Below are 24,769 nucleotides of genomic sequence, written 5' to 3'. Positions count from 1 at the left end.
GCTCCCACCAGGCAGCGTTCCAGTGTTTCCATCCATGTCACTGTCACTGTGTCCCCTGCTCCCACCAGGCAGCACAAAGGTGTTTCCAGTCCAACAGCTCAGTGTCAACACAGCAGCCACTAAATGATCCTGGACTGCAACATGCACGGGCAAGAAAATGCTCCCAAAATGCAGCAGCCCAGGGCAGGGGGTGAAGCATTGGCTGGGCAGAGGAGGGAACAGCTGGCAGCACCAGGTCACCTGCCATGACCAAACATCCCTGCAGAATTCACCTGCTCCAAACACGCTCCACAGGCCAACCTGGAGCTGCCAGAGTCCAGGAAAAATCCCAAACAAGCAGGGCATCTTTGGGTTAAAACAATGAATCAATTCTGCTACCAAGGAGTGGAGGCTGCCCTGGAGGGATATGGCTTCACCGAACAGTGACCCTGTGCACTGCTACAGTTTATTCTTAAAAGTCTGCTCCTCAAAGTCCCAGACACAACCAAGTAACTAAATCAAGCTTAATGCTGATAACTGAGAGATTATGAAAATAATTGGTTTTGTTCAAACCATGTAAAAAATCCTCAACAATACATTGTAATATTTTCTTTTTAAAACTAAACTGGAAGATCAACTCTCAGCAGATTTAAGTGTATTACACACGATATTTTGTGAATTAAGATTTATTGATTTCCATTGTATTTGCTTTAAATATGGTTGAAGCTGACTGCAGAAAAGGGATGGTGAAATCTTTAAGTTAAAAGTAAACTAATGGTGAAAGAACATCACCTCTGGCTTCCATCCATGCCTCGTTTAGCATGTTTTAATAATAAGTTCCAGGACTGTCACATCCAGGGATGTTGGAGGCCTCTCCCAGCAGTGTCCTTAGATTTGTGTCATTTTCCTGTGCCAGAGGTGAGCGTGCTTTCAAAAATACTGCCACTTCCCCAGCACCGTGTCTTTGATTGCATCGACATACTGAGTGGGGACCCAATAGACCCAGTAGTAAGATGCTTCTGTTGGGCCCAGCTGAAATGCCTGCAATTAAAAATGACAATATTTACACATGGGAACAAAGAGCTGGTCCCAGTGGACAGGCACAGCTCATCCACTGCCAAACCAGACCAGCCTGTCCCACCTGCTGCTCCCTGCAGCACTCGGGCACACCACAGCTCTTTGGTGAGCAATTAAAGGAGCATTGCAGAGAACAAGAGCTGCAGAGCACTGACAAAACCATGAGCTCTTCCCTTTTACAATCACAACAGTAACCAGAACTCCTGGCCAGCTTCAAGAACACAAGGAAATTATTTTGGTAGACAACCTGAAGGATAACTCAGTCTCTAGAGAAATGACAGAGCTGAGAAGCCAAACAGGAACTAAACAAGACAATGACCATGTTTTTATAGTCATGGGATTTTATATTTAGACATAATGTCCTATTCTCAACTTCTCTCTTATGCCCAGGAGAGGGGCACCACAGCATGCCAGAGCCTCTGCCCTTGCTGTGGGGTAAGTTTATTGCAACATGTGCTGAAGAGGACCTCTTCTCACATGGGTGATAAAAGTCAAATATTTGGACAAAGACTAGAGCAGCACCCTCCTGCAGGCCACGGCTTTAAGGAAGATTTCCCTTTCCTCCCCCTGAAGAAGGAAATAGACTTCCTATAGAAAATAAACTTACTTTAACATTAAAAATTAGTTACTGCACTTGGAAAAGCAGGATCTTAAAAAACCCCCCATGGAGTAAAATAAACAGCCAAAATTTCAGTACATTAGCACAGTTCTCTTCTGAAATTCAAGTTTGCTAGATCCCATGTGAGTTGTTCAGAGAACTACAGTTGTGAAAAGATATCACAGCATCAAATCATTTTTTCTTAACCTCCATCAAAGCCTGTTGTTCATATAAATACCACAGAATCTAGAAAATAAACCAAGTATCAAAAAATACCACTACCATTAAGAAATCATGAATTATGTTAGAAGTATGTTTACTGGTTTAACACTGTCACAGTCAGTGACAGTGTCAGTATTCACAAAATAATGCTTAAGCACCTCATGTTTGTATGGAACCAGTCTGGATTTCCCCAGAGCTGCAGATATTCAATATGGACCCAAAATACTGAGAGTGTGAGAGGAGCCCATGTCCCCATCTCCACAAGGCTGGAACCACCATCTACCTCCAGCTGCTCTGACCTGCAGCCTGAGCAGTGTGTGCTGCATGAAGGAATTAGATGGATATGATTAAAGTAGAGCCATTACTCACCATCATGTGATAATCCTCATGGCCTTCAATAGGTTCACTCACCACATTTTTAATGGACCCCATGGGTAACTTTTCTGTTCTCTCTACATTAAAATTGATCAAAGTATTATTTCTGACATGCAGGGAAGCAGTATTTCATATTCATTTCATACACCACCTCCATTAACCTCCTCAGGTCTTCCCTCCAGGTGAGTTTTGGGTATCTGCTGCCCAGGATGTGGTGGCTGCAGCACCACACCCCACACACACCCCCACAGCTGGACCCCAGTAGTGTGAAGGAATCCAAAACTGGATCACACAGTTCCCCTGCATCACATGACGTATTTCAGTGTTCATGATTTGGACCTAGACTGAGTGAGGAGAAATCCCAGGCTTTACTTAATGTTTTCCCCTTAAGAACTCCCCTCAGAGCAGTAGGGATGCTCATCCTATAGAATCTAGTCCAGGTATGAGAATATTCAGGACTGACCACCAAGGATGACACTGAACTCTCAACAGCAAGCCTGAAAGCTGGCGAAGATACGCTGACCTAACTCTGAAAGCTTAGGCCAGGCTTTATCCTGAGGCAGTGTGCAGAGAAGCACAGGGAAGGGAACAGACAAGAGAAAATAAGGAAAGAAACAAGTGAGAGAAACTCAAGTCCCAAAAAGACTACAATTACATGGCAGAGTAACATCAGCTGGCCTGAGGCAATGACAAGTGTAACAAAGTACAGGGTCCATGGCAGAGTTTTCCTGTTAGCTCTGCCCTCACTCCTTTCTGAATACTTAACTCCAAGGTCCTGCCTTTCAGTTCAAGCATCCAGCAACAGCTGAAAATTCTTTTCTTGGATACAGGACAGAGAACACCCAAACACTTTACAAAGGAGAAACTGAACTCTGAGTTCTTGAGATATAGATCCATTTAAGTGGTGATCCAAAAAACCTCAAACCCACCTACAGAAAGCAACAGGGAGATAAACTCAGTGATGTAAGGAAAAATATTCCCTGCCTCATAACTGAGCTCACTCTGAACTACCTGTTCAGACCTGTGACTTCATTCATTACATAAAACCCCACTTTGCCCTTGTTTAACATCCCCCAAATTAATTTCTTCTCTGCGTATCCCACCACCAGACATATCCCATTATCCACACCTCTGTGCAGCTGACACAGAGCACCTGGAGAGCAGCTGCCTGTACCAAACTTCAGACCAAAAACAGCTGCACAAAGCCCCTCTGAGACCCAGGGAGGCTGCAGGGCTGAGGGGAGAACCTGGGGGTAAGAGCTCCAACTCTCCAGGGCCAGCAAGTGACAAGCTGTGTGAACACCAGTGTGTTTATTCCAGCCCTTACCTGCTGGCCTCTGTCATGGGTTTCTCAGAGCAGGAAGGAGTTTTTCCCAATAACAGCCAGCAATTACAATCATTCCCTAGAGGCATCAAGCTGCTGCTAATTCAGGGAAGTAGGGAAACAGGTTACAGGAAACATGACTACAAGAAAAATCAAATTCACAGCTTAAGCAACACTGTGTAGAACACCTCAGAAACACTATACTTGAAAACTCATGTAGGGGGTGATGGAAGAGATCACCTAAATACTAAGCATGGATTTAGAACCCAGGATCAGTAACAGAAAAACCTGCCTGCCCAAGCTATAGAGTTAAAAACATCCCCCAATGCCTTGCTCCATCTCTGCCCACGAGAGAAATCACTGCAACTGGCACCAAGAGAGGTTTTAAAGCCACAGAAAAATCTTCACAGTCAAGTTCGTCCTACAAGGAAAGGGTCAAAAACTTTTTGAGATTTCTGCTTGCTTTGGAGCTACTGCAGCAGCTGGAGGCAGTATCACCACCCAACTAGGCTGCTTTACTGGGACAGTGAGCAAACACCCTCATCTCTCTTGTTCATCACTTTATATTGGCCACCCCAGTCAAACTGAAGGAGCACAGCTTCCTTGGCAGGTGGGGGGACCCCAGTGTCCTGTTTAGCCCCAGCCAGTAATTAAGCACCATGCAGCCACTCACTCCCCCTGCCCGGCTGGGATGGGGAGGAGAACCGGGGAAAAAAGTAAACAGCTCATGGCTTGAGCTAAGAACATTTTAATAACTGAAACAAAATAAAAAACACTACTACTACTGGCAATAATAATAGAAATAAACAAAAAACAACCAAACAAACAAAACAACAAAACAAAAAAACCCATCAAAACTCCAGAGAAACCAGTGATGCCCAGTTCAGCTGCTCCCCACTGCTGACCAATGTCCAGCCTGTCCCCCTTCACTGACCAGTCCCTCCCAGCCAACTGCCCTCAGTTTATACTGCACATGATGCTCTATGGTGGGAAACATTCCTTTGGCCAGCTCTGGTCAGCTGTCCTGGCCAGGTCCCTCCCATCTCCTTGCATGCCTCCTCGCCGGCAGAATATGAGGCACTAAACAGTCCTTGACTGAGGGAAGCACTGAGCAGCAACAACCAAAATATCCACTGTTATCAGCACTGCTGCCATCCAGAATCCAAAACAGCTCCTGGTTAGAAAACTAACTCTATCCCAGCCAAAACCAGCACACAGACATCCTCAGCAAGGCACATTATCCCCATGTCATTCCCAGCTCCTCCTGGCACCACTCACGACTGCGAGCCAACCCCTCTGCACAGCACAGAGCTGTGCACCACAGTTGTGCAGTACTGAGACAACACACCCACATAATTTGAGATGAAACGACAGACAGTGCCAGAGATGCCAACACTGCCAGTTTCTATCCCAGTTCTGAGTTCTCCATCCAAGTTTTGGCTAAGCCATTGTGCCCCTGTGTACTGCTGGCATCAACTCCATGCTGCTTATGGAGTGCTTTGAAATATGCCAGAAACACCCAATACTATCATTTACATTTGGGGCCAGAAACAGCACATTGGACCATTAGTCTGCTGACACCACTGAACTCCAGCTTTCAGGACCCCATGTGGAGTATCAAGTACTATTCAATGACCTGGGAGAATGGCACGTGAGAAAAGGAAACAGAGTTTTCTGAAGCACTGCAATACCAACATCATTCCCCAAACACAATTTAGGCAAAGCAGAAGCTTTTCTAGGTCACACAGTTCAGTCACAGCCCAATCATCAATTGTTCATCCCCGAAGCTGAGAGGTGCTCACCTTTTGTACCAATCCACAGCTGGTCTTGCTCAAGTTTGAAGGTCAGTCTGACTTTCCCCCCTGACTTGTTGTACATGCCGGACAGCGGCACCGTGGGCAGCCGCTCCTGCAACGAGACACAGCCACTCAGGGCTGGGGCACAAAACCTACATGCTCTCAACTTTTTAGGCATAAGGACCATCCATCCTTCCAGCTTTCTGCTGAGGCAGCAAAGAATCACTGAACTAGTGGGGAAAGGTCTCAGACCACAGAGAAGTCTCTTTTCTGATTCTGAGTGTCTCGAGACCCTATTCACGCACCTGCACACCTCTGACAGAAGGCATCACATCGTCAGGTTTTCCTTTATCCAACACTTTTCTGTGTTGCTACAACATAAAAACAGAAATTAAATTCACAGGAACATTATGAAGCTTTACAGTGTACCTCCAGCTGCCCCCTGACCACACCCCAATGACACTAAGGGACAGCTGAGGGCTGTTCACAGGAATTTATCACATGGGCATCTGTTACTTTCACACTTAATTGTGCACTTTCTAAGATACTCTCAAGAAATTATCAAAATGAATGAAACTCCAACATAATGCCCAGGATAACAGCCTTCTCAAATATACACACACATAAATACATGTCTGTAAAACCAAAGCATTACATCCAGTGAACAGCAGAAATTCTCCACATCTGGCAGTGCAGCCCAGCACCAAACCAGAATGGATCAGAACAGTGGTAACTTTCAAATCCACACTCACATATGTGGATTTGACCACCTTTAAGAAATTATGGGACTTACACTGAGTGTGAACCGTGATAAATCACAGAAAACCATCAGCCTGCTTCATAGAGGCACTACTTAATTTTAACCAAGTTTATTCTGAGGGAAGTATAGGGCTAGTATCACCTTGAGCTGACAACCCTTTACCAGCCCCCCACACTGCAGGACTATCAAACCAGCCCCACTGCACTGTGCTCCAAAATGTGAGAGGAGAATCCAACACTGACATGCCTGTCAGGGCTGGGACTGCTGAGGGAACTGCTTTCTTGGTGCTCGTTTTAAGCAGGTTTTGGAGATCAAATTCTTTTGTGCCAATAAAAATTAGTTAGGTTTTAAACAGAGTTAATCTGGGCTGTGTTTGCACTGACATCCATCAAATGCTTCCATATCTTAATCAAGATGCTCAGCTGTGCCTGGCACCACAAGCAGTGTCTTACAAAGCCCCAGTCCCTGTTGGACTAAATAGTTCTCTGCTATTCCCCTGCCCAGAGTAATTCCAACTCCGAGCTGTCAGAAATGAGCCCCCAACCTGATCTGAGGAAGAACAGGACCCAGAAGTGCCTGCAGGAGAGCCACATAAATCCTACCGCTCCCCTACACCAGCAATTACTGAGATATTAATTACCTTTTGTCTGCAAAGTGGTTCCTTTTTGTTTTCCTCGGCTTTGACCTCCTGTTGAGCAGCTTCTTTGGGTGTATTTACTGCTAACACATCGTTGATGGTGGAGCCCACAACCATTATTTTCGCTCCGTTTGTTACTTTGATTTCCCGCAAGGTCTTCTCCTCTGGCAGAAGTCCCTTGAACATAACTTTCTGCATGGCCGGCGGGAGGCCTAGAGACAAGCACAGCGATTAGGAGCCGGCGGCGGCGGCCAGGGAGGCGTGGGGGAGGCGTGGGGGAGGCGGCGGCGGTCCCGACAGACCTGTGAGCGAGTGGATCTTCTGCTTCAGCTCGGCTCCCGTGCTGTCTAGGCAGAACTTCACGTCGTACTTGTTCTTGTTCCAGATCACCTTCAACTCCACCAGCTCCCTCCCGCTGTCCTCGTCGCCGCCGTTGCTGACAGACGCCTGCGGGGGCTCCCGGCGCTCCTCACCCTCCGGAGACCTCCCCGCCGCCGGCGAGCCGCCCCCTCCGCCGCAGCCCAGCGGCAGCTCCTGCGCCTCCGCCTCCATGCTCGGCTCCTCGGCACCTGTGGGGAGAGGACAGGAAGATCCCGGCCCACGGGACGCTGCCCCAGCCCAGCCCCGCTCCGCTCCGCTCCAGCCCCCGAGCACCGCCCGCAGCTCGCCTCCCAGCCCGGCCCGGCCCGGCCCGGCCCGGCCCGGCCCGCCGCCCCCTACACGGGCACCGAGGGCTGAGGGTACCGCGGGCTCTCGGCACCGCGGGTCCCGGCACCACGGGCTCCTGGCACCGCGGGTCCCGGCACCACGGGCTTCCGGCACCGCGGGCTCCCGGTACCTCCGGGTACCTCCGGGTACCTCCGGGTACCGCGGGCTCCCGGCCGCGCTCGTACCATCGGCGGCGGCAGCGGCGGCAGCCATGATGATTGTGTACAATCCGCCGCGGGGCACGCCGGGAAACGCCGCCGATGCGGCTGGGCCGCGCCGGCTCCCGTAGTCGCCCCCGCCCGCCTCTCAACGTGGGGGCGGTGGGACCCCCAGATCGCGCCCCCGCAGCACGAACCGCACCGCGTCGGGAGGGGCGGCAAACCCTCCGCTCAGCGCTCCGGGAACCGGAACCTCCCAGCGCTGTCGGGCCCGTGGCGGTGGCCGCGGTCCCCTCGCGTGACAGAACGAAGCGGGTGGCGGCGCCTTTAAAGGACGCCCCGCCCCCGGCAGCGACGCGCGTGGGGATTGGCTGCCGCGGCCAGGCGGAAACAGAGCAGCAACCACGTGGGCGTGTGGCGGGATGGCGCGAGCTCTGCGCGCGCTGTGCTGCGCGGCTGGACCGGGATCGGGACCGGGACCGGGATCGGGATGGGGACCGGGACCGGGACCGGGACCGGGTCCCGGCCCCAGCCCTGGCCCTGAGCGGGGGCCGCGGGTCCGGTTCGGGCCCAGCCCCACAGGTAACTGACCCCTCGGCAGCCCCGCCCCCGCCCACCCCCGTGCATCCGCTGCGTCCGAGGCGGGGCTCTGGACTGGAAAACATCAATTCGGACTCTCGCGGGGCCCGTGCGGGGAGGAGCTTGGTGCTGGCTCCCCGAAGTGCTCCTGCCGGAGCTCCCGGGCTCGCCCTTCCAGCGTGTCCCGGTACCCTCCCGGCCGTGCGGGGTCAGTGTTGGTTACCGTGGTAGTGCTGTTCCTGGCATGAGCCAGCTTAGAAGGGATTTCCAGGTCGCCTCAGAGGCTCTGTTCCTGGGAGCAGTCGTCATTTTCACAGCCCGTACCCCTGGAGCTGTGTTTGTGTGGTGCAGCTCCTGCCTCGGTGACGCTGCCATCGCAGGCAGCATCTAGCGCCCTTCAGCTCATATTTAGAACTCTCTCCTGGGTCTTCTTTATGAGAGCCTCCTCTGACTTCTCCACGATTACAGGTTTTCTGCATTTAGGTGGCCTTAGGACTGCTTTGTACAATTATATCTTTGCCAAAAAACACCGAGGGACCTTTATTTTAAGAGTGGAGGATACTGACCAGAACCGGGTGGTACCCGGAGCTGCAGAAGGAATAGAAGATATGTTGGACTGGGCAGGTATTTAGAAACATCTTTCATTTTTCATCTACCGAAACCTTACCTTTCTTTTAGAGGCTAGCAGTGCTCAGCTGCGGGGTGGGTTTGATCCTGTCTTTGAGCTGCTTTGGCAGCTCAGCTATTCACTTGCTTCCCTGCCGGTGTTGCAGGTATTTCCCCGGACGAGAGCCCCGGGCGCGGCGGCCCCGCCGGTCCCTACGTGCAGTCACAGAGGCTGGAGCTGTACGGGCGGGCCGGCGCGGCGCTGCTGGCCAGCGGGGCTGCCTACCGCTGCTTCTGCAGCCCGCAGCGCCTGGAGCTGCTCCGCAAGGACGCGCTGCGCAGCCACCAGACCCCGCGGTATGTCCCTGTGCCGGTCGGGGCTGGCACCTCCCTGTCCCTGTGCCCCTCGGGGCTGTGCTCTCGCACAAAGCCTCACAGCAATGGGATTGTACCTCGCTGCTCCTAGAGAGAGAAGGCACGTGTTGCCCTCCAGGGATGAGGTGTTGGACTGGACATGTAGTGGGCAGGTTACAGCTGAAATTCAGGTGTCTGCTTAGAGTTTTGGGCATGTAAAAATGTCTGATGGTGCTGGCCTTTGTTCTCGTCTCCTAAAGATATGACAACCGGTGTCGGCACCTGGCGCCCACGGAAGTGGCCCAGAAGCTGTCAGAGGGCCTCGACTGCGTCATCCGCTTCCGCCTGGAGAAGGGGGTGGAACCCTTCCAGGACCTGGTCTATGGCTGGAACAAGCATGAGGTGGCTGAGGTGGAAGGTGACCCCGTGATTCTCAAGGGGGATGGCTTCCCCACGTACCACCTGGCAAACGTGGTGGATGACCACTACATGGGCATCACCCACGTCCTGCGTGGGACCGAGTGGCTGGCTTCAACTTCCAAGCACCTGCTTCTCTACAAAGCCTTTGGCTGGGAGCCCCCTCAGTTTGGCCACCTCCCGCTGCTGCTGAACAAGGATGGTGGCAAGCTGTCCAAGAGGCAGGGGGACATCTTCCTGGAGCGCTTTGCTCGGGATGGCTTCCTGCCAGAGGCACTGCTGGACATTGTCACCAACTGCGGCTCGGGGTTCACAGGTAACACCAGCGGCTCCTGCCTGCCAGGTCACTTCATGCTGGCTTTGTAGCATGGGCTGGGTTCATTTTAATAGCTGAGAACCTTGTCAGTGTTTGAAGGGGTCAGGGAAAAGGTGTCATGTAACCAGTCAGTCACTGAGGTGCCACCAGACCTTCTGCAGAGCTCCTGTGGAAGGAGCTGGAGTGGTGGAAGTCTTTCTGCTGCTGTGCAGACATTAAAACTGAGTCAGCTTAATGGGTTCTTCCTTGGGAAAACCCTCACTTAAAGACTGAAAAATGCTGTGAAGTCTTGGGAAAACTTGCATTGTGTGGTTAATAACTGCAGTGTTGCCTAACACCTGCGTCACTTTTCCCTTAACCTGACGGACCACAAGGACTTGAGTCAAGTGTCCCCCTTTGTGGTTCTTGCTGTGTGGGGATCCCAAATTAACTTGTGTTCTGAGGACTCTGCCTGGGAATGAAATCTTCCTTGGGCAGTGCAGCCTCCTGGCTGAGTGTGAACCTCTCTTTGGCTCATTGAGGGGAGGTGTTCTGAGGAGGGTGACAGGAGCCAAGCAGAATTCTCCAGGGCAACATCCCATGTATGCCTACTGTCAGTTCCCTCCTGCCTGCTGGGGGATATCCTTGCTGCTGCTGGCACTGCACAGATGGCTCTCCTGTGTCACCTTTCCTCAGCCCAGACCCGTGCCATGAGGAGAGTGGTTGTTGTTCAGAGCCCTGTGTTTCCCTTTGGGTTGTGTTCCAGAGAAGCAGATGGGGAGGACTTTGGAGGAGCTGATCTCCCAGTTTGAAGTAGGCAGAATTACAACCCATTCTGCTCTCCTGGACCTGGAAGCACTCCCAGAATTCAACAGGTAAAAAATTTAGGGGCAGCTTTAAAATGTAGTAAGCACCATGTCAGTGAGAATTTATTTCTAGCACTTGGCTTTGGCTGGACGTTTTGTTTGTTGCATCAAGCATGGTCCTGGTGCAGCAGCTGCTGGTCTGTGCTAAGAGGAAGCATAAGTTTCTGCTCACACTGTTCCTGCCTCTTCTCCCACTCTGTGCTTGGACACTGGGCTTGGCAACACTGAAAGTCTAGGTGGAGGGTGGGTGTAGCTGGAAGGATCTAAGGTCTTAAGTTTATAACCTAAGAAAATAACATCTAAAAAGAGTTAACATTACCAGAAGGTTCTCCTGCAAGTACACTCATGCTGCAAGGATTAGTGTCATCATCAGTTCCCTGGGGGGCACCAGAACTAAATTGTAAAGTGTCTGACTGTGGTTTTAGGAAAGTGTTTGCTTTTCTAACAGTTCCATGGTTTTAGTTCAGTTGGTCAGAGCATGGTGCTGAGAACACCAAAGTCATGGGTTCAGTCCCCAGATGGACTATTCCCTTAAGAATTGGACTTGATGATCCTTGTGGATCTCTTCCAACTCAGAATCTTCTGTGATTTCGGTGAAAGGTGGTTGAGGGGATCCAATGTAACCCCAGGAAATCCAAAAGCAGGGCTTTTCTGTGTTACAGGGTTCACCTGACCCGTCACATTGAGAACCAGGGGCTGCGCCAGAAGCTCATTAGGGAGCTGCAGGGGCTGGTGGAGCTTGTCTATGGGGATCAGCAAGTGGATCCAGATGTTCTGGAAAATGAATATGTGGAGCGAGTCCTCCTGCTGAGAAAAGTATGAGTAGTGGCAGAGCACTGTGCCACCATCCTCCAAGCTGAGGAATTGTTTGCTCCACAGCACAGCCCTCTGCCCTGCCAGCTCTGCTTTCTTTCCAGGGTCACATAAGCCTCCTGAAGAATCTGGTGTCAAGTGATTACTCTTACCTATGGGTCAGGCCCTCAGTGTCCCGGCAGCAGCTACAAACAATTTCTGCAGAAGCAGATGAAATAGGAAAACTGGTCTTAGGGTAAGTATGCTGCTGTCTGAGCTGAGTAGTGGCAGCAAAGGCTCCTCATCTCTGAAAACTGTATTTTAATCAGAATTACTGTTTTTTCTGTGGTTTTCAAGGTCTGTGGCATAATTTTGTAGTTTAAACTTGCTCTTTTGAATGAGCTCTGCTTCTGGTGAGCAGAGGGGAGCGTGCCCTGGCACAGGGCAGTGGTCAGGGATAGGAATCCTGTGGTTGCCATGTCCCGGAGTGTAAGGACACCTTCTTTCCTAAAGGCTCATGACAAGGCAGGCAGCTGCCTTCACTGTGGAGGAGTTGAACAAAGGCCTGAGAAGTCTCCAGAAGCAAACCAGAGACACCAAGTACAGCAGCATGATGCAGCTCCTCCGCTTGGTGCTCAGCGGGCGGCAGGTAAAAACAATTCTGACATTAGGTGCAGCGTGCTCTGATCTAATCCTTCAGGTCCCTCTGACAAGGGCTGGAGGAGAAACCCCAAGGCTTTGTTTGAGCTGCTGACAACCCCCCTCATTCTGGCAGCTCTCCAGAGCAAAGCGCTGTCGTTTCAGTCACCGTGGTGCACAGACACGAGCTGGGGAGTTTGATCTCCTGTGTGTTCAGTGACTCCCTCTTGTTTGCAGCACGGCCCGAGCGTTGCTGAGATGATGGTGACTCTGGGAGCTGAGGAGGTGTGTGGCAGGATCCGCAGAGCGCTGTCCAGCTGACGAGGGACGTCGGTGACGCTCACTTGGATGGTGCAGGTGGCACCTGCGTGATCATCTCTGATCAGACGAGCTGGGCTTTAGGCCAGGCAGGTGCCTGTGCTGGTCCCACGTCTGTACAAACCTGCACTGAGCACAAATCACTTTGTTTGGGACAGGAACCAGGTCCAGATTCAAGTCCATCCTGCTTTTGCCTCGTGCAAGGAGCCTGGTTTGCAGGGTGGGAGAAGAAGACATGAATCGGCATTTAAATTCAGACCGTGTGGACAGAAAGTAGCTGAACTTCTGACAGCAGCAGATCTGGTTCTTTTTGGAGAGGGCTTTGCAATCAGGGGTACCTACAGCTACAAAATACAGTTCCTCAATAAATACAGTGGGAGGTATTTTTATATATATATAAACAGATGTATATTATAGCTGCTGCCCTGGTGTCCTACCAGGCTGAGTGAGCTGCTCGGAGGAGGGTTTCCTCCCTGTGTGCTGTGTCATGCACAGGGTTCTGCTAAAAATATCCCTGATCAGGAGACTGGATGTATTTTCCTCTTTTGTCCGATGCCCTTTTAATTATTAAATTAATGTGGTGACTTTGATTCCGGTCTCACCAATACTCTGCACGCTGGTGAGGGGAGGAGCTCAGAGGGGTGTTGGTGGGTGTTGTGCTGAGCCCACAGCCACCACAAACACTTCCACGCCACGGACTCTCACGTGGGCTGATCAGAGACTGACGTGCTTGCCCACGGAGCCGTTTCCTGCCTGGTCAGAGCCCATGGCTGGCAGCAGGATGCTGGAGCGCTGGCTCAGTGAGTGGGGCTGGGGGCTGGGGGCTGGAGCTGGCTTGGCTTCACTGCCTCTTCCAAACTGGGTGGGCACCAGAGCAGCTTCACCTCCTGGGGAAGGGTGCATTGCTCCCACGGAACCCTCGCAGAGTGGTGTGGGTGCTGTCTTGCTGCATCTGTCCTTTTCCCCATCGGTCCTGTCCATCCTCAGCCCCCAAAGCTGGCTGAGCAACAGACTGGGGAGTGGATAAAGCCAAAAAAAATTTTTTTCCTAATTTAGGTGTGCAAAAATGTAAACTGCCTGTGTTCCAGCACGAGTTCAGCAGTACTCTCGAGAGCTGCCTGTAAATGGTTTTTAAGCCTCTCCTGCTAAAAAGCAACATCTGCTGTTGTCAGGCTGTGCTTGACTTTAAGTGTGTGCTTGGGACAGTTTTTAGGCATATTTTAGTAGCAGCTGTTTCCTGCTCATCTTGGATGTTCCCTTTCTGCTACAAAAAGCTCTGGAGCAGTGGCAGCGGCGAGGTCTGAGCTGCTTCCTGCCCTGAGCACTCGCTCACACTGAGACCAGGCTTTCCTTCTTCCTCTCTTGTTCTTCTGCCCCTGTAAGATGAGGCCACTGACCCGAGTATCTGTGAGGAAAACTGGGAATGCATCCAGCGGTTCTGCGAGCAGGTGAACGCTGACACGGAGGGGTAAGGCAGACAGACACAGCTCTTTGTGTTCCCAGGCTGTGTCTGGCTCTGAGCTTCCCTCATGGCTCTGTGGGAATGGGGAGCTGGAGAGGGAGCTCGGGGGTTCGCTGGGCTCTGCCGCTCCTGGGAGTTGGGAATACGAGTTGGGAATAGGTGTGTGGCAGCGTGATAGAGGGTGATGTCTGGGAATGGGCTCTGACATCAGTGGCTGGAGCCCACCGGGCAGCAGGTCCTGCTGGCCATGCCCTCAGCAGTCTGCCCAAGGAAGGGAAGCCCCGAGGGTGCTCAGCCTCCGCTTTTCCTTCCAGAGGGGTGGAGGATCTCTCTGCTGAGATTTCCTCCTCTTCCAGCTGGCAGTGTCTGGGCTCCGTGGGAAGCAGCAGGGACTAATTAAGCAGCTGACCTGTCAAACCTCTGATTTTAGAGCAGAGTTCAGAGCTCACAGTCAGGCAGCCAGCTCGTGCCCAGGAGCTGGCACAGGCTGCCCTGGCTGTCACCTGCAGCTGCAGAGCCAGATCCCCTGGTGCCTGCCCAGGGACATCCCCCAGCCTGTCCCTGCTGCTCTCCCAAAAGGACAGCCCCTGGCATGGCTGGCGGGCAGCTCTGGGGTCACCAGTTCACCCCCTGTGTGTGTGTGTGTGTGTGTGTGTGTGTGTGTGTGTTCCTGGCCAGCACCATGCCAAGGAAGGGGTCTGTCCTGCTGTGAGTCCAGCAGCTGCTCTGCTCTGCAGACCCAACCTAGCAGTGTTTGATTTTCCTGGGATCTTGTGCATGGCGTGACTTGCTTTGCTCTTCCCAAGCCCGTTGTCTGCGCTGAGGCTGCTGGCACACAAAATCCAGTCCCCTCAGGAGGGGGAAGCTCTCCATGCTCTCACAGTGAGTACTTCCATCCCCACACAAAGCCACTTGGAAATGGCAGGGAGAACAGCAGAGTAGACAGGATAGCTCTCTCTTCCTTTTCTCCCAAATGTCAATGTCTTTCTCGTGGATGCCTTTAACTTTCCCTTGCACAAAGAACAGAGAAATCGGGGCACAGGGGAGGGAGTAACTGCTCCTGTTCTTGCTCAAGTTGCTCTGCTGAGGTGTTTCACTGGTCCGCAGCTCTGGCCGTGTGAGCTGTGTCCCACCACAGAGGAAATAGCTCAAAAGTTGTTAGTGATGGGTAGAAGACAGCAGATGGTCTTAAATGTGCTGCTTAGGAAGGTTGGATGAAGGAATAAAACATTCTTGCTGCACGACTTTCTCAGTGTCTTGTGTTGGTGAATGCAGTGTCAGAAAGTTCTTAGATTTAGTAATATAATGACAAAGTTTTTGAAAGCACCCCAAGCCTTGTGTGTTCAGTTCCTGGTGGTAGCATTTTATTTTCTGCAGGTGCTGGAGACCTGTGTGAACAACTGTGGTGACAGATTTCACAGTGAAATGGCAAAATTCAGGTTTCTGAATGAGCTGATTAAAGTGCTTTCCCCAAAGGTAGGTGGTGGTGCTTACAGGGTGTTTTGGGATAAGAAATGCAGCTCTGCTTTATCAGAAGCAGTGGGATCTTCTGGCCATGCTCCTCTGTTGGGGTGAGCCTGGGCCTGCCTGAAACACCATCTTGACATTGCACCCATCCATTTCCCCTCCCGGTGGGTCCTGCACACATTTACCACTGGTGCATGTTTCATTTTCCATTGCATCAGCCCAAGGGCAGAGCTGCTAAAAGCTGGTTTCATAGAAATGCTCAACTGAAGAGCAAAACTCCTTGTCTCAGTCTCAGGCTTGGTAACAGGATTTCAGTGCAGCCACAGGCTTTAAAGCATATATCACCGAAGACAATTCTGTTTACTGCCCTGAGAGGACAGGTATTATTTAATGGGTTTGAAATGCCTGGTCTTGGGGAGGTTTGTGTTTTTGTAATAAAAGGAGTGCTCTTAAGCAATAGTGAGAGAAATTGGAGAGAACACCCAGATGCTGATAAAAGACAGTAACGTTTGTTTCTGGTTTTGTTCAGTTTTCCTGTGTCTGGGGCTGGCTGAGGCCAGTGGTGTGACTGCACTGCAGCACTTAAGGGGAGTGTTTAAAGTCAAGCACAGTACTGTTTTCACTAAAATATCCTGCTTTTGGTTTTGGATTCAATAACTGATCAGAGAAGTTTGATGTGTTTGAATTGTTCTAAAACAATTTTAATTGTTATAGAACCTGTGTGTGATTCTCATACACTCCATAGCATTTCTTGTATTTCCTAGCCCCAGGATACACAGTTGACATCCCTGTGAATAAACTCACAGGAATCCATTTTATCCTTGGTGTCTGCACATAAATTCCTTGGGCTGGATCCCTGTGCCAGATCTGGAACCAATTATTTGGGTTTGAGCTCTCTTGTCTTGCTTTACTGTCTTGTTTTCAGTACTATGGAATTTGGTCTTCAGAAGAAGTCAAGTCGAGGGTCACAGAAGTGATATTCAGTTGGACAGTCTGGTTTCCTCAGGAAGTCAAAATCCAGGATGCTTATCAGATGCTGAAGAAACAAGGTTCAGTTCTGTTATTTCAGTTTCCTTTTTAGCCTCCCAAGCCCATGGTTTCCCCCACAGATATCTGCCTCCCTCAGCTCGTGACTCAGCTTTTTCATAACGTGTTGTGTGTAAGGAGAAGGGACAAAGGTCCCAGGCTGGTTGGGTTCTGAAGGATGCATGGGACTGTTTAAAGGGATTTTCCAAAGAACAGCCTTCCTGAGCCACAGCTCAGACTGGTCTGGAGGCCTCTGTCCACTCCGTGTGCAGGGAAAAAGTACAGGACAGGATCAGAAGTGATCTTTGCCCTGGAATACTCTCCCAGGATTATGAGAGATGAGTTCAGAGGGATTCTGGGATGGATTTTTCATCCATTCAATTATATTTAGTAGTCTTCAGTGGTATTTTAATCTGGAAATCTGTGCAAAACCTCATGCACATTTGAGCATCAAGGTTTCAGTGGCTTGGGCATCACTGAACAACTACTGTTACCCGTTGCAGGGATTGTAAAAGAAGATCCCAAACTGCCAGAAGACAAAATTTTACCTCCCCCTTCTCCAAGACCTAAGGACTCTATTTTTGACACAGATGAAGAGAAGTCCAAGGTAAACCTTAGAGTCTTTGTGCCCTACTCTCTGTTTTGTGCTGATGAGAAAAGAGGCTCAGTAATATTTTGGGAGCTTCTGCTGTTTCAGACAGACCATCTCAGAATAATGTTGATACTTCCTGCAGTGCAACAGCTAGAGAACTCTCTGAGGCTTTGTCAGAAATATTTCCTTAGTAAAAAGTGGAACTTTTTGACATACAAACATCAGTTTCCATGAACCCCCCCCCTCAAGGGACGGCTTTTCCAGGTCTTACAGAACTTCTGCAGAGCCAGAGTTCCTAATCCTGAGCAGCCAGTGTATGCAGGCAGCAGTGTAACCTGGATTAGATTATGGGACAGGAGCTGACATATTCCCAGGATTATAGGACCATTCTGCAGGAGGTGTCTGTGGTGTGTGATGTGTGCACAGTGCTCACTGCTGTCCCATCTCTGCCCTGACAGCTCCTGGCCAGGCTTCTCAAGAGCAGCCACCCCGAGGACCTGCAGGCTGCAAACCGCCTGATCCAGAGCGTGATTAAAGAGGTGGGAACTCCCAGGAGAAGCCTCTGCAGCCAGGGAGGGTGGGAGGGAACTTGGCCATTCACTTTTGGACAGGAGATCCTCTGTACTGCAGCCCTAGAGAAGGGACTAGGCTCAGTCTTTCCAGATTATTCTGAGATTACAGCACGGGATTGTTTTGTTTTGTTTCCATAAAATGTGCCATTGCCAGGAAGAGGGAATATGTGAATGTGCACACAGCAGGACACTTCCATGTCAGTGGGACCTTGACAGTAGTACTGCAGTAGTGGTTGGAACTTTCCAGAAATAAACTCAGTTCCCAGGTGAAAAAAGGCACTTCTGTACAAAACTGCCTCTTTCATGCATGCAGTGTGTGTGCACATCTGGTCCGTTTGCATGTTCCATCTGAAGGAGCATCCCACTTCTCTGCTTATGGAGGAGATTTGGTTTAGCAAAGCCCTGTGGTTGTTTTGAGTGTGTTGTTCTGTGTGGCAGAAGCCACCAACTCCCAGCTCAAATTTTGAATTCGTGCCTGTGGTGAGATGTATTCCATATTCCACAGCACATGGCCAGGGTGTCTGACAGGGCAGCTGGGGACATGTTCTCACCTGTGCTGCTTTGTGCCTTCTCTACCTGCAATAAAATATTAGTAAGTGTGACCCAGAGCGCTCCAGCCAAGTGCAGTGGCTCTATCAGCCAAGCCATCATCTAACTTTCTTTCACTTTTCATCACAGGAACAAGAAAAGTCAGCTCAGGTGTCCCGAAGAGTGAACACCATCAGAGAGGTTTCTGAGAATGCCAGACGTATGGAGGAGTTACTGGAGAGCTCCAGGAGACAGGAATTATCCCCAGCTGACCAGGAGACCCTACAGGTAAATGCTCTTTTTCCTGTATAAATGCTCTTTCCCCTCCCTCTCCTAGAGGGAGCAGCACTTGCAGGTGACTGCAGAGACAGAAGTGCGATGTGCTGGGTCCTGAGCAATGGAACTTTTCCTCCCCAGGCTCTGTGCCAGCGCTGTGAGAAGCTCAGGCCACTGCTCTTCCGCCTGGCCAGCGAGGCAGTGGCTGATGAGGACGCTCTAGGTAAGAGCAGAACTGTCCTGGTGCTTCTCTGCAGCTGTGACAGGGCTGTGCCCTTCCTGCCAGGGGAGAGCTCGGGGACTTGGCACCCTGTGGGCAAACTCTCCACTCTCACCATGAAACAATGTCCAAGGCAAGTGGCATTTGGTCTCCTCCTGCTCGTCTCTGAGGAAGCTGTTAATTTTCACTTGGAGCCCAAAATTAAACAGTGTTCAACAGTGTTTGTTTCTTCAGATGAGATGGTTTTCTGAGGTTTTTTTTTTGAGTTCTGATGTTCAGAGAACTGAAGGCTTTTGAGGCCTTTTCTCTCCAGTAATTAAAGTTCTCCCTGTGTATAAACACAGAGAGAAGAATATATTTTGAATTTTTAAGTGTAATACCAAGGAAGGTGCCCTGCTTTCAGCTAGGGTAGAGTTAATTTGATAGGAGCAGAATCAGAGGATTCCACAATTGGTGTTTCATTCTTGTCCATATGCCTTGCAAATCTGACTGAAGCAATGGTTGCTGAACAGACATCCTAAGCAGCAACCCCGAGAGCTCAACTGCACCTCACACCTTCCTTTCATACCCATGAAAGGTGCCATGGCTCTGCAGCTGGGGAGTGCTGGATTGTACACTGAGGTGCACAGGGAAAACTTGTGGAGAAAGTGCAGAAGAGATGGCAGGAATTAGGAATACTTTAGAGATGGGATAAGATTTCAAAGTGATCTTGGTAAATGAGAGAGAGGCCTGGAATCAGCAGCTGTGTGTGCAAAATGGAATGAGGGAGGAGCTGAGGGCAGCCTGCTCTGCTGCCTTCACTCCTGAGCTGCACTGTCCCTTCCTCAGAGCATTTTGGGCAGTGCCCTGGAAGCGACCCAACCTTTCCTTAGGAACATGAGTGTTTTGTGTCTGCTCTGCTTTCGCAGCTGAGATCCTGCAGGCCAGTGACCAGCTCTCCTGGGCTCTGGGGCAGTGCAGGCAGGCTGTGGCCAGCCAGGAGAGCGGGGATGGAGCAGCTTCAGCTGCCAGCTCTGCCCATGCACCAGGTGAGCAGCACCCACAGTGTCCCATGGCAGCTCTGCCCTGCACAGGTGAGAGCAGCAGGTGGGAGGGAAGTGCTGCTCAGAGAAAAAACGTGGAGAAAGTGCTATAACACAGCAAAAATACTGTGTAACCATCATTTTCTCTTGCATATCATTGACAGAAAATATTCCCAAGGCGGTTCCCCTTTCAGACACACCTGTAGCCATGGATGTGCCATTCCTTTGTGGAGGTTCCTCGCTGACTCTGTCTCTGTTCCCCAAGGGTGCCCAGCAGCCCCACGGCGCATCAAGAGCTACACCCTGATGGACTTCTCTGAGCTGGAGGCCATGACCCAGAGCCCCCCAGAGCCCCTGGCAGACACACCCCCAGCCTCCCAACGCCACGGCAGCACAGCCTCCAGCTGCCTGCTCGAGGAGGAGTTACAGTCCTTAGGTCTGTAGGTGCAGTTCAGCGTCACCCTTTTGGCTGGGGTTTTTGATAAAGAGAGGAGAACTTTGAGTTCTGTGTTAGTCCCCAGAGCCTTTCAGATGTAAGTTTTCAGGGATGCAGTGTCTTTAGTGGTGTCAGACAGCAAAAGAAGAACCTGTTGAAAGCCCCTGTTTTCTGTCAGTTATCTGTGGCATTTTGGTATCTTTCTTAGGTCTCAGTGACTCCCCTGTAATACAGAAGCCACCACCTGATTTTGGCCTAGCAGAGGTGAGTGATGCTCAGACACTTTGCAGTCCATGAGGGAAAAAGGAAAAAAATCAGAGATGATTGCTGGTCTGCCTTTCCATGGCAGCCTTTTTGGTGTACCACTGTTCTGAAGGCACTGGAATCCTTCTGTCTTCACTTAATCTCTCACGTGCAGTTTGCAACCAAATTACTCTAAAAAGAGTCATTTGTATTTAAGTATTTCCACATTAAAGTATCTCCACTTTAGGTAGTGGTATTTGATAAACAGAGTTCTTTTCAGCACAACAGGTTTATTTTTGCTGATATTATATAGCATGAACCTGAAGGGCCTTGTTTTCCAGCCTGCTGTGCAGAATGGATTTAAGGAAAGTGTAAGTGCTGTTCAAACCCTGGGACCACAGGAGAGTTGGGCAGACAGCTGTGCAGGGAAGAGTGAGTTCCAGAGCCTGGATGAGCAGCTCTCTCCAGTATCCAGGACTAAGACATTCTCTTTGTAAGTAAACCCTACATAATAGAGTCAGTTTTGGGGGCTGGGGAATTCTTTTGCAGCAGGGAGGTCTAGGAAAACCTTTCAGCTACCCCTGGTTACTGATGGCAAGTGATCCTTGCACACATTGGCTCTTTCCTGCAGTTGTGCGCCTGTTAATTGCAGTTTGTGTAATTGCACACCTGGACCTTCCAAGGGTCAGAAATTTGGGGAGACAAATCCTATTGGTTGATAGCAAGGTGATGTTGAGCTAAAAGAGCAAAAACCTTATAGTCAGGCCTTTTTATAATAACCACTCAAAAAGGACTTTCCTCAGCTTTCTCTAGACTGTGACAAGGTAATTTCCAGGCATTCAGCAGGAGCTTGGAATAGTTCACAAATCAAATTAATCTCCACAGATCTCCAGAGCAGGAGACTATTACAGTATGCTTATACAGTCTACCATAATATAAGAAATTTTACTTTAGATTTCCAGCTTCCTGTGATGGCTTTGAGCTGAAATTTACTTTAATCTGCTTGACTAGGGCTCCAGATAAGCTGTGCCCAGGCACAGCAGACTCCCAAAGCCCTAAACCTAAGTTTTACCACAGTAACAGAACCAAAATCTGCCTTAATGAATTTTGAAAAGATCTTCCATAGATGATAGAGTTATTTAATTCCTCAAGGACTCGGAGTGTGAGTCTGTAGTTTCTTTATACCTAAAGAGGATGAGGGATTGGGAATACAGACACAGCAGAAGAGAGTATATTCCCTGTCGTGTCTCCACTTAATACAAGCTTTCTGCATGCTCTTCTTTCCAGGGATTTGTCACCAATGAAATTGCCCTTTCCAGATCTTCCAAATAATGCAGTGGCAGATCCTCCCTTCCTCAGTCCAGGCTATGAGCTGAACCCTGCTGCCTCTTTGCATCCAGCTTCCTATGATGCTTCTCTAGAAAACCTTTTTGTGCCTTTAATTTCAGTTACACCAAGTAAGTGCAGTTCTGTGCCCCAGCTCTACTTACCAGAGCTCTTCCATGAGTTTTGCAGCACAGGAAGCCAAAGTAGCTTCATGGTGTGTGGGTTGGCTGGAGACAAGTAATGATTGCTCTGTGATGGGCTTAATGTACCTGAGAATTTGAGTAGGTGCTGGGGATCAGAGCATGACAGTGACCTTGTCCTCCTTCCTCATTACTCAGGAGTTTCCTGCCCTGGCTGATCTTTGTAATCTGCTTCTAAACTCTGTCCTTCACACTTTCAGTCAGGCTTCAAACGGTTGTTCTGCTAAAAGTCCTAAAAGACACTTTGAGTGGGAGTTGCTCCACTTCCTAGAGCAGAGCTCTTTGTTCCACCTGTGCTTTTTGGTTTCACACTGTATGGCCCAGCTCTGCAGCTCCTTCCCAGAGCATTTCCTGGGTATGTGTCACCCTGGGGTCTCAGCCCAGGGCCACAGAGTCTTGGCTCTCCCTGCTGCTGGAAGAGGACAGGTGCACAGACATCCTGATCTGCCTTCAGTCTCAAGTGAAGGTCTCAGAAGATTTTGGAAGAGCTGGATGGTGATAGTCAGGTGTGAATTTGACAGGCATGGCTGGTAAGGAGCCAAATCTGGTGTGCTCTAAGAAAGGCACTTTGCTTTTTCCACCACATCTCTGTTGGATTCACACCTGACTTCTCTCAAGGACTGGTGAAACCTGAGCTGCTAGATCCCAAATGCAGACATTCAGATTCCTGTCTCTGCCTTAGAGCAGAGATGTAAATGAGGGACCATGTGCCACTTGGTCTGTGAGTTTGTCAAAGGAAGTAAAAGTTTGTCTGCATTTTCCTTTTTGCTATTCCTTATCCCATCTTTCCTGTTCACCCTCAGATGGGAGAGGAATCCAGGCTTTGATTCTGATTCTCGATTTGTCCCTGGCAGGCACCATCTGTCCACTCACTGTGTATGACAGGGATGGTTTCAAGGCCATGCTCCACTTCTCCAGAGACCCGGCTCCCGGCCGACCAGACGTGTTGGTGATGGTCCTGTCCATGCTGAGCACCTCAGCGCACCCCATTAAGGACATAGTGTTCCAGGCTGCAGTCCCAAAGGTCAGAAGCCTGGGACAAAGTGGCTGAAGTGCTCAGAAATCTCCTGAGGAGAAGGGTCATCATTTCTTACTGAGTATTTGCCCTGCTCATGGGAAATTGTGTGGCTCCCCGTCTCTGCACGGAGAACCTGTTGTACAGTGGTGCCTGTTCCACAGTGTGTATCCGTGGTCTTGCTATGGCCAGAGAGGGCTCCAGAGCTGCTGCGTCAGCCTCTTGGGTCGGGCTCCTGCTCCCTGTACACGTGTGGCATAGAATTGGCTGATTAGGAGTATTTGCCTTTAGCTGCAGGCTGTGCTTTTCACCGAATGACAGTCTAGCTGATCTTTCTTTAACCAGCTCCATGGCTCAGTGGTGCTCACAGCCCTTTCCAGCATGAACTAAAAAGTGTTTCTTTTGTTTTCTCTTTCAGGCCATGCGAGTAAAGTTACAACCAGCCTCTGGTTCTGAGCTGCCAGCCTTCAACCCTCTCCTCCCGCCTGCAGTGGTGTCCCAGGTGCTGCTGCTCGCCAACCCACACAAGGTGCTGCTGGAGGGACTGGGAATCCCTCTGGCTGTTTGCCTGAAAGTCTTAACAAGGGGGAGATGCAGTGGAGGGATAGGGCGGTTTGGGCTGTGCTGGGAAGATTTTTTTCTGCTCGAAGAACTTTCCAGAGCTACAGTCTGAAGGACTGTGTGGGCAGTTGCTGCAGGTGCCTGCCCAGTTCTGGACTGTCTGCACACAGAGACAGCTCCAGGCACTCCCTGTGCACGTGCTGGCAGCTGATGGAACACAAGGGCACAAGTGATGGGTGGCAGATCTGCTGCATTGGTGGATAATTGCGAGACCCAAGATTTGGTGTAAGGGACTCTCTGTCTCTCAGTAGGCTGGTCAGGCCTGGATTGCCAATGTACCCATAGCTGTCATGCACAGGGCTTCCACTTGCTCTAGTCTGTCTTAGGAAGATCCAGGGTTTCCTTTTGTGCAGAGCTTCTGCAAGGCTGGTGTTTCCCCTTTCAGAGGTGACGCTGCAGCAAGGCCATGAGAGGTGAAGGAGTGCAGGAGCTGATAATGATGGTGTGCCCCTGTCTATGCCTCTCTCTCGCAGGATCCCATCCGACTGAGGTACAGACTGCAGTTCACACAGGGTGTGCAGCCCTGCAGTGCCGTGGGAGAGGTGACTGGCTTTCCAGAAGCAGAGCTCTGGGCCAGGAGCTGAAGTGCCCCTGGCTCGGACACTGCCGTGCTTCCTTCGCCACCCAGGGGCAGGGACTGGGGGGCAGCAGTACTGTAACGACACCCTGTAAGGACACTTTTTCTGGGGATCTGCCACCTCCTTCCTCCCTTTTGTGCCTGGCAGGATGAGTGTGTACTGGCTGCTCCTGCCCCCGCCTTTCTCTGGAGCTGAGCCTGTGTCACAGGAGCCAGCTGGGCACCACCGCAGCCTCCGTGATTCTGCCTGCACACCTTTCCTGCTGCTTTCTGCGTCATTTCCCCTTCACTTTTTGAATTAAAAAAAACCAAACTACACCAAAGAGAAACCAAAACCCAAAAAGCGAATCTACACCTGCATTCGTCCCCGTGCCGCCCTTTTCCCGGAGCCGAGAGCACCGGGAGCGGTGGGAGGGAGCAGGGCTGGGGGCGGCGGGGAGCGACGGGGCCGGGCACGGAGCCTGCGGAACCGGCTTTGAGCCGGACACCGCCCCGGGACCGGGCGCACATCGGCACGGTTCTCCCCGCACACAGCCCCGGGACCGGGCGCACACCGGCACGGTTCTCCCCGCACACAGCCCCGGGACCGGGCGCACACCGGCACGGTTCTCCCCGCACACCGCCCCGGGACCGCCCCGGGACCGCCCCGGGACCGCCCCGGGACCGCCCCGGGACCGCCCCGGGAC

The 24,769-nt window shown here is 50.9% G+C and overlaps 3 protein-coding genes across 5 annotated transcripts; 2 read left to right on the top strand and 1 right to left on the bottom strand.

The window, feature by feature from the left end:
- Nucleotides 1-649: 649 nt before the first annotated feature.
- On the bottom strand, nt 650-7,689 carry UBFD1 (ubiquitin family domain containing 1). The gene is made up of 7 exons (XM_062503269.1): nt 7,662-7,689; nt 7,071-7,337; nt 6,772-6,980; nt 5,677-5,742; nt 5,378-5,483; nt 2,246-2,328; nt 650-1,020 (listed from the first exon to the last, which is right to left on the bottom strand). The coding sequence occupies exons 1-7, from the start codon at nt 7,687-7,689 to the stop codon at nt 910-912; spliced, it is 870 nt and encodes a 289-aa protein (XP_062359253.1). The 3' UTR covers nt 650-909.
- Nucleotides 7,690-8,056: 367 nt separating this feature from the next.
- On the top strand, nt 8,057-13,052 carry EARS2 (glutamyl-tRNA synthetase 2, mitochondrial). The gene is made up of 9 exons (XM_062503664.1): nt 8,057-8,216; nt 8,682-8,837; nt 8,987-9,176; nt 9,434-9,906; nt 10,652-10,760; nt 11,414-11,567; nt 11,669-11,799; nt 12,057-12,192; nt 12,420-13,052. Exons 1-9 carry the CDS (start codon nt 8,057-8,059, stop codon nt 12,501-12,503), a joined length of 1,593 nt encoding a protein of 530 aa, XP_062359648.1. The 3' UTR covers nt 12,504-13,052.
- A 169-nt stretch (nt 13,053-13,221) lies between these two features.
- GGA2 (golgi associated, gamma adaptin ear containing, ARF binding protein 2) lies at nt 13,222-24,666 on the top strand. Of its 3 annotated transcripts, none has more exons than XM_062503361.1 (17): nt 13,222-13,300; nt 13,884-13,968; nt 14,769-14,844; nt 15,340-15,438; nt 16,355-16,478; nt 16,959-17,062; nt 17,506-17,586; nt 18,298-18,435; nt 18,565-18,646; nt 19,552-19,671; nt 19,931-20,101; nt 20,310-20,365; nt 20,686-20,837; nt 21,632-21,801; nt 22,725-22,894; nt 23,304-23,387; nt 23,980-24,666. In XM_062503361.1, the coding sequence occupies exons 1-17, from the start codon at nt 13,267-13,269 to the stop codon at nt 24,088-24,090; spliced, it is 1,857 nt and encodes a 618-aa protein (XP_062359345.1). In that variant the 5' UTR covers nt 13,222-13,266; the 3' UTR covers nt 24,091-24,666. The 3 variants fall into 3 exon arrangements, with proteins under 3 accessions (XP_062359345.1, XP_062359344.1, XP_062359346.1); XM_062503360.1 differs by having other exon boundaries at nt 23,304-23,414; XM_062503362.1 differs by lacking the exon at nt 19,552-19,671 and having other exon boundaries at nt 23,304-23,414.
- The last annotated feature ends 103 nt before the right edge of the window (nt 24,667-24,769 follow it).

This window comes from Cinclus cinclus, chromosome 16 (genome assembly GCF_963662255.1).
Source record: "Cinclus cinclus chromosome 16, bCinCin1.1, whole genome shotgun sequence".
Lineage (NCBI taxonomy): Eukaryota > Metazoa > Chordata > Aves > Passeriformes > Cinclidae > Cinclus > Cinclus cinclus.
Note: the sequence above shows the minus strand (reverse complement) of the source record. Positions and strands in the feature narration are given on the sequence as shown.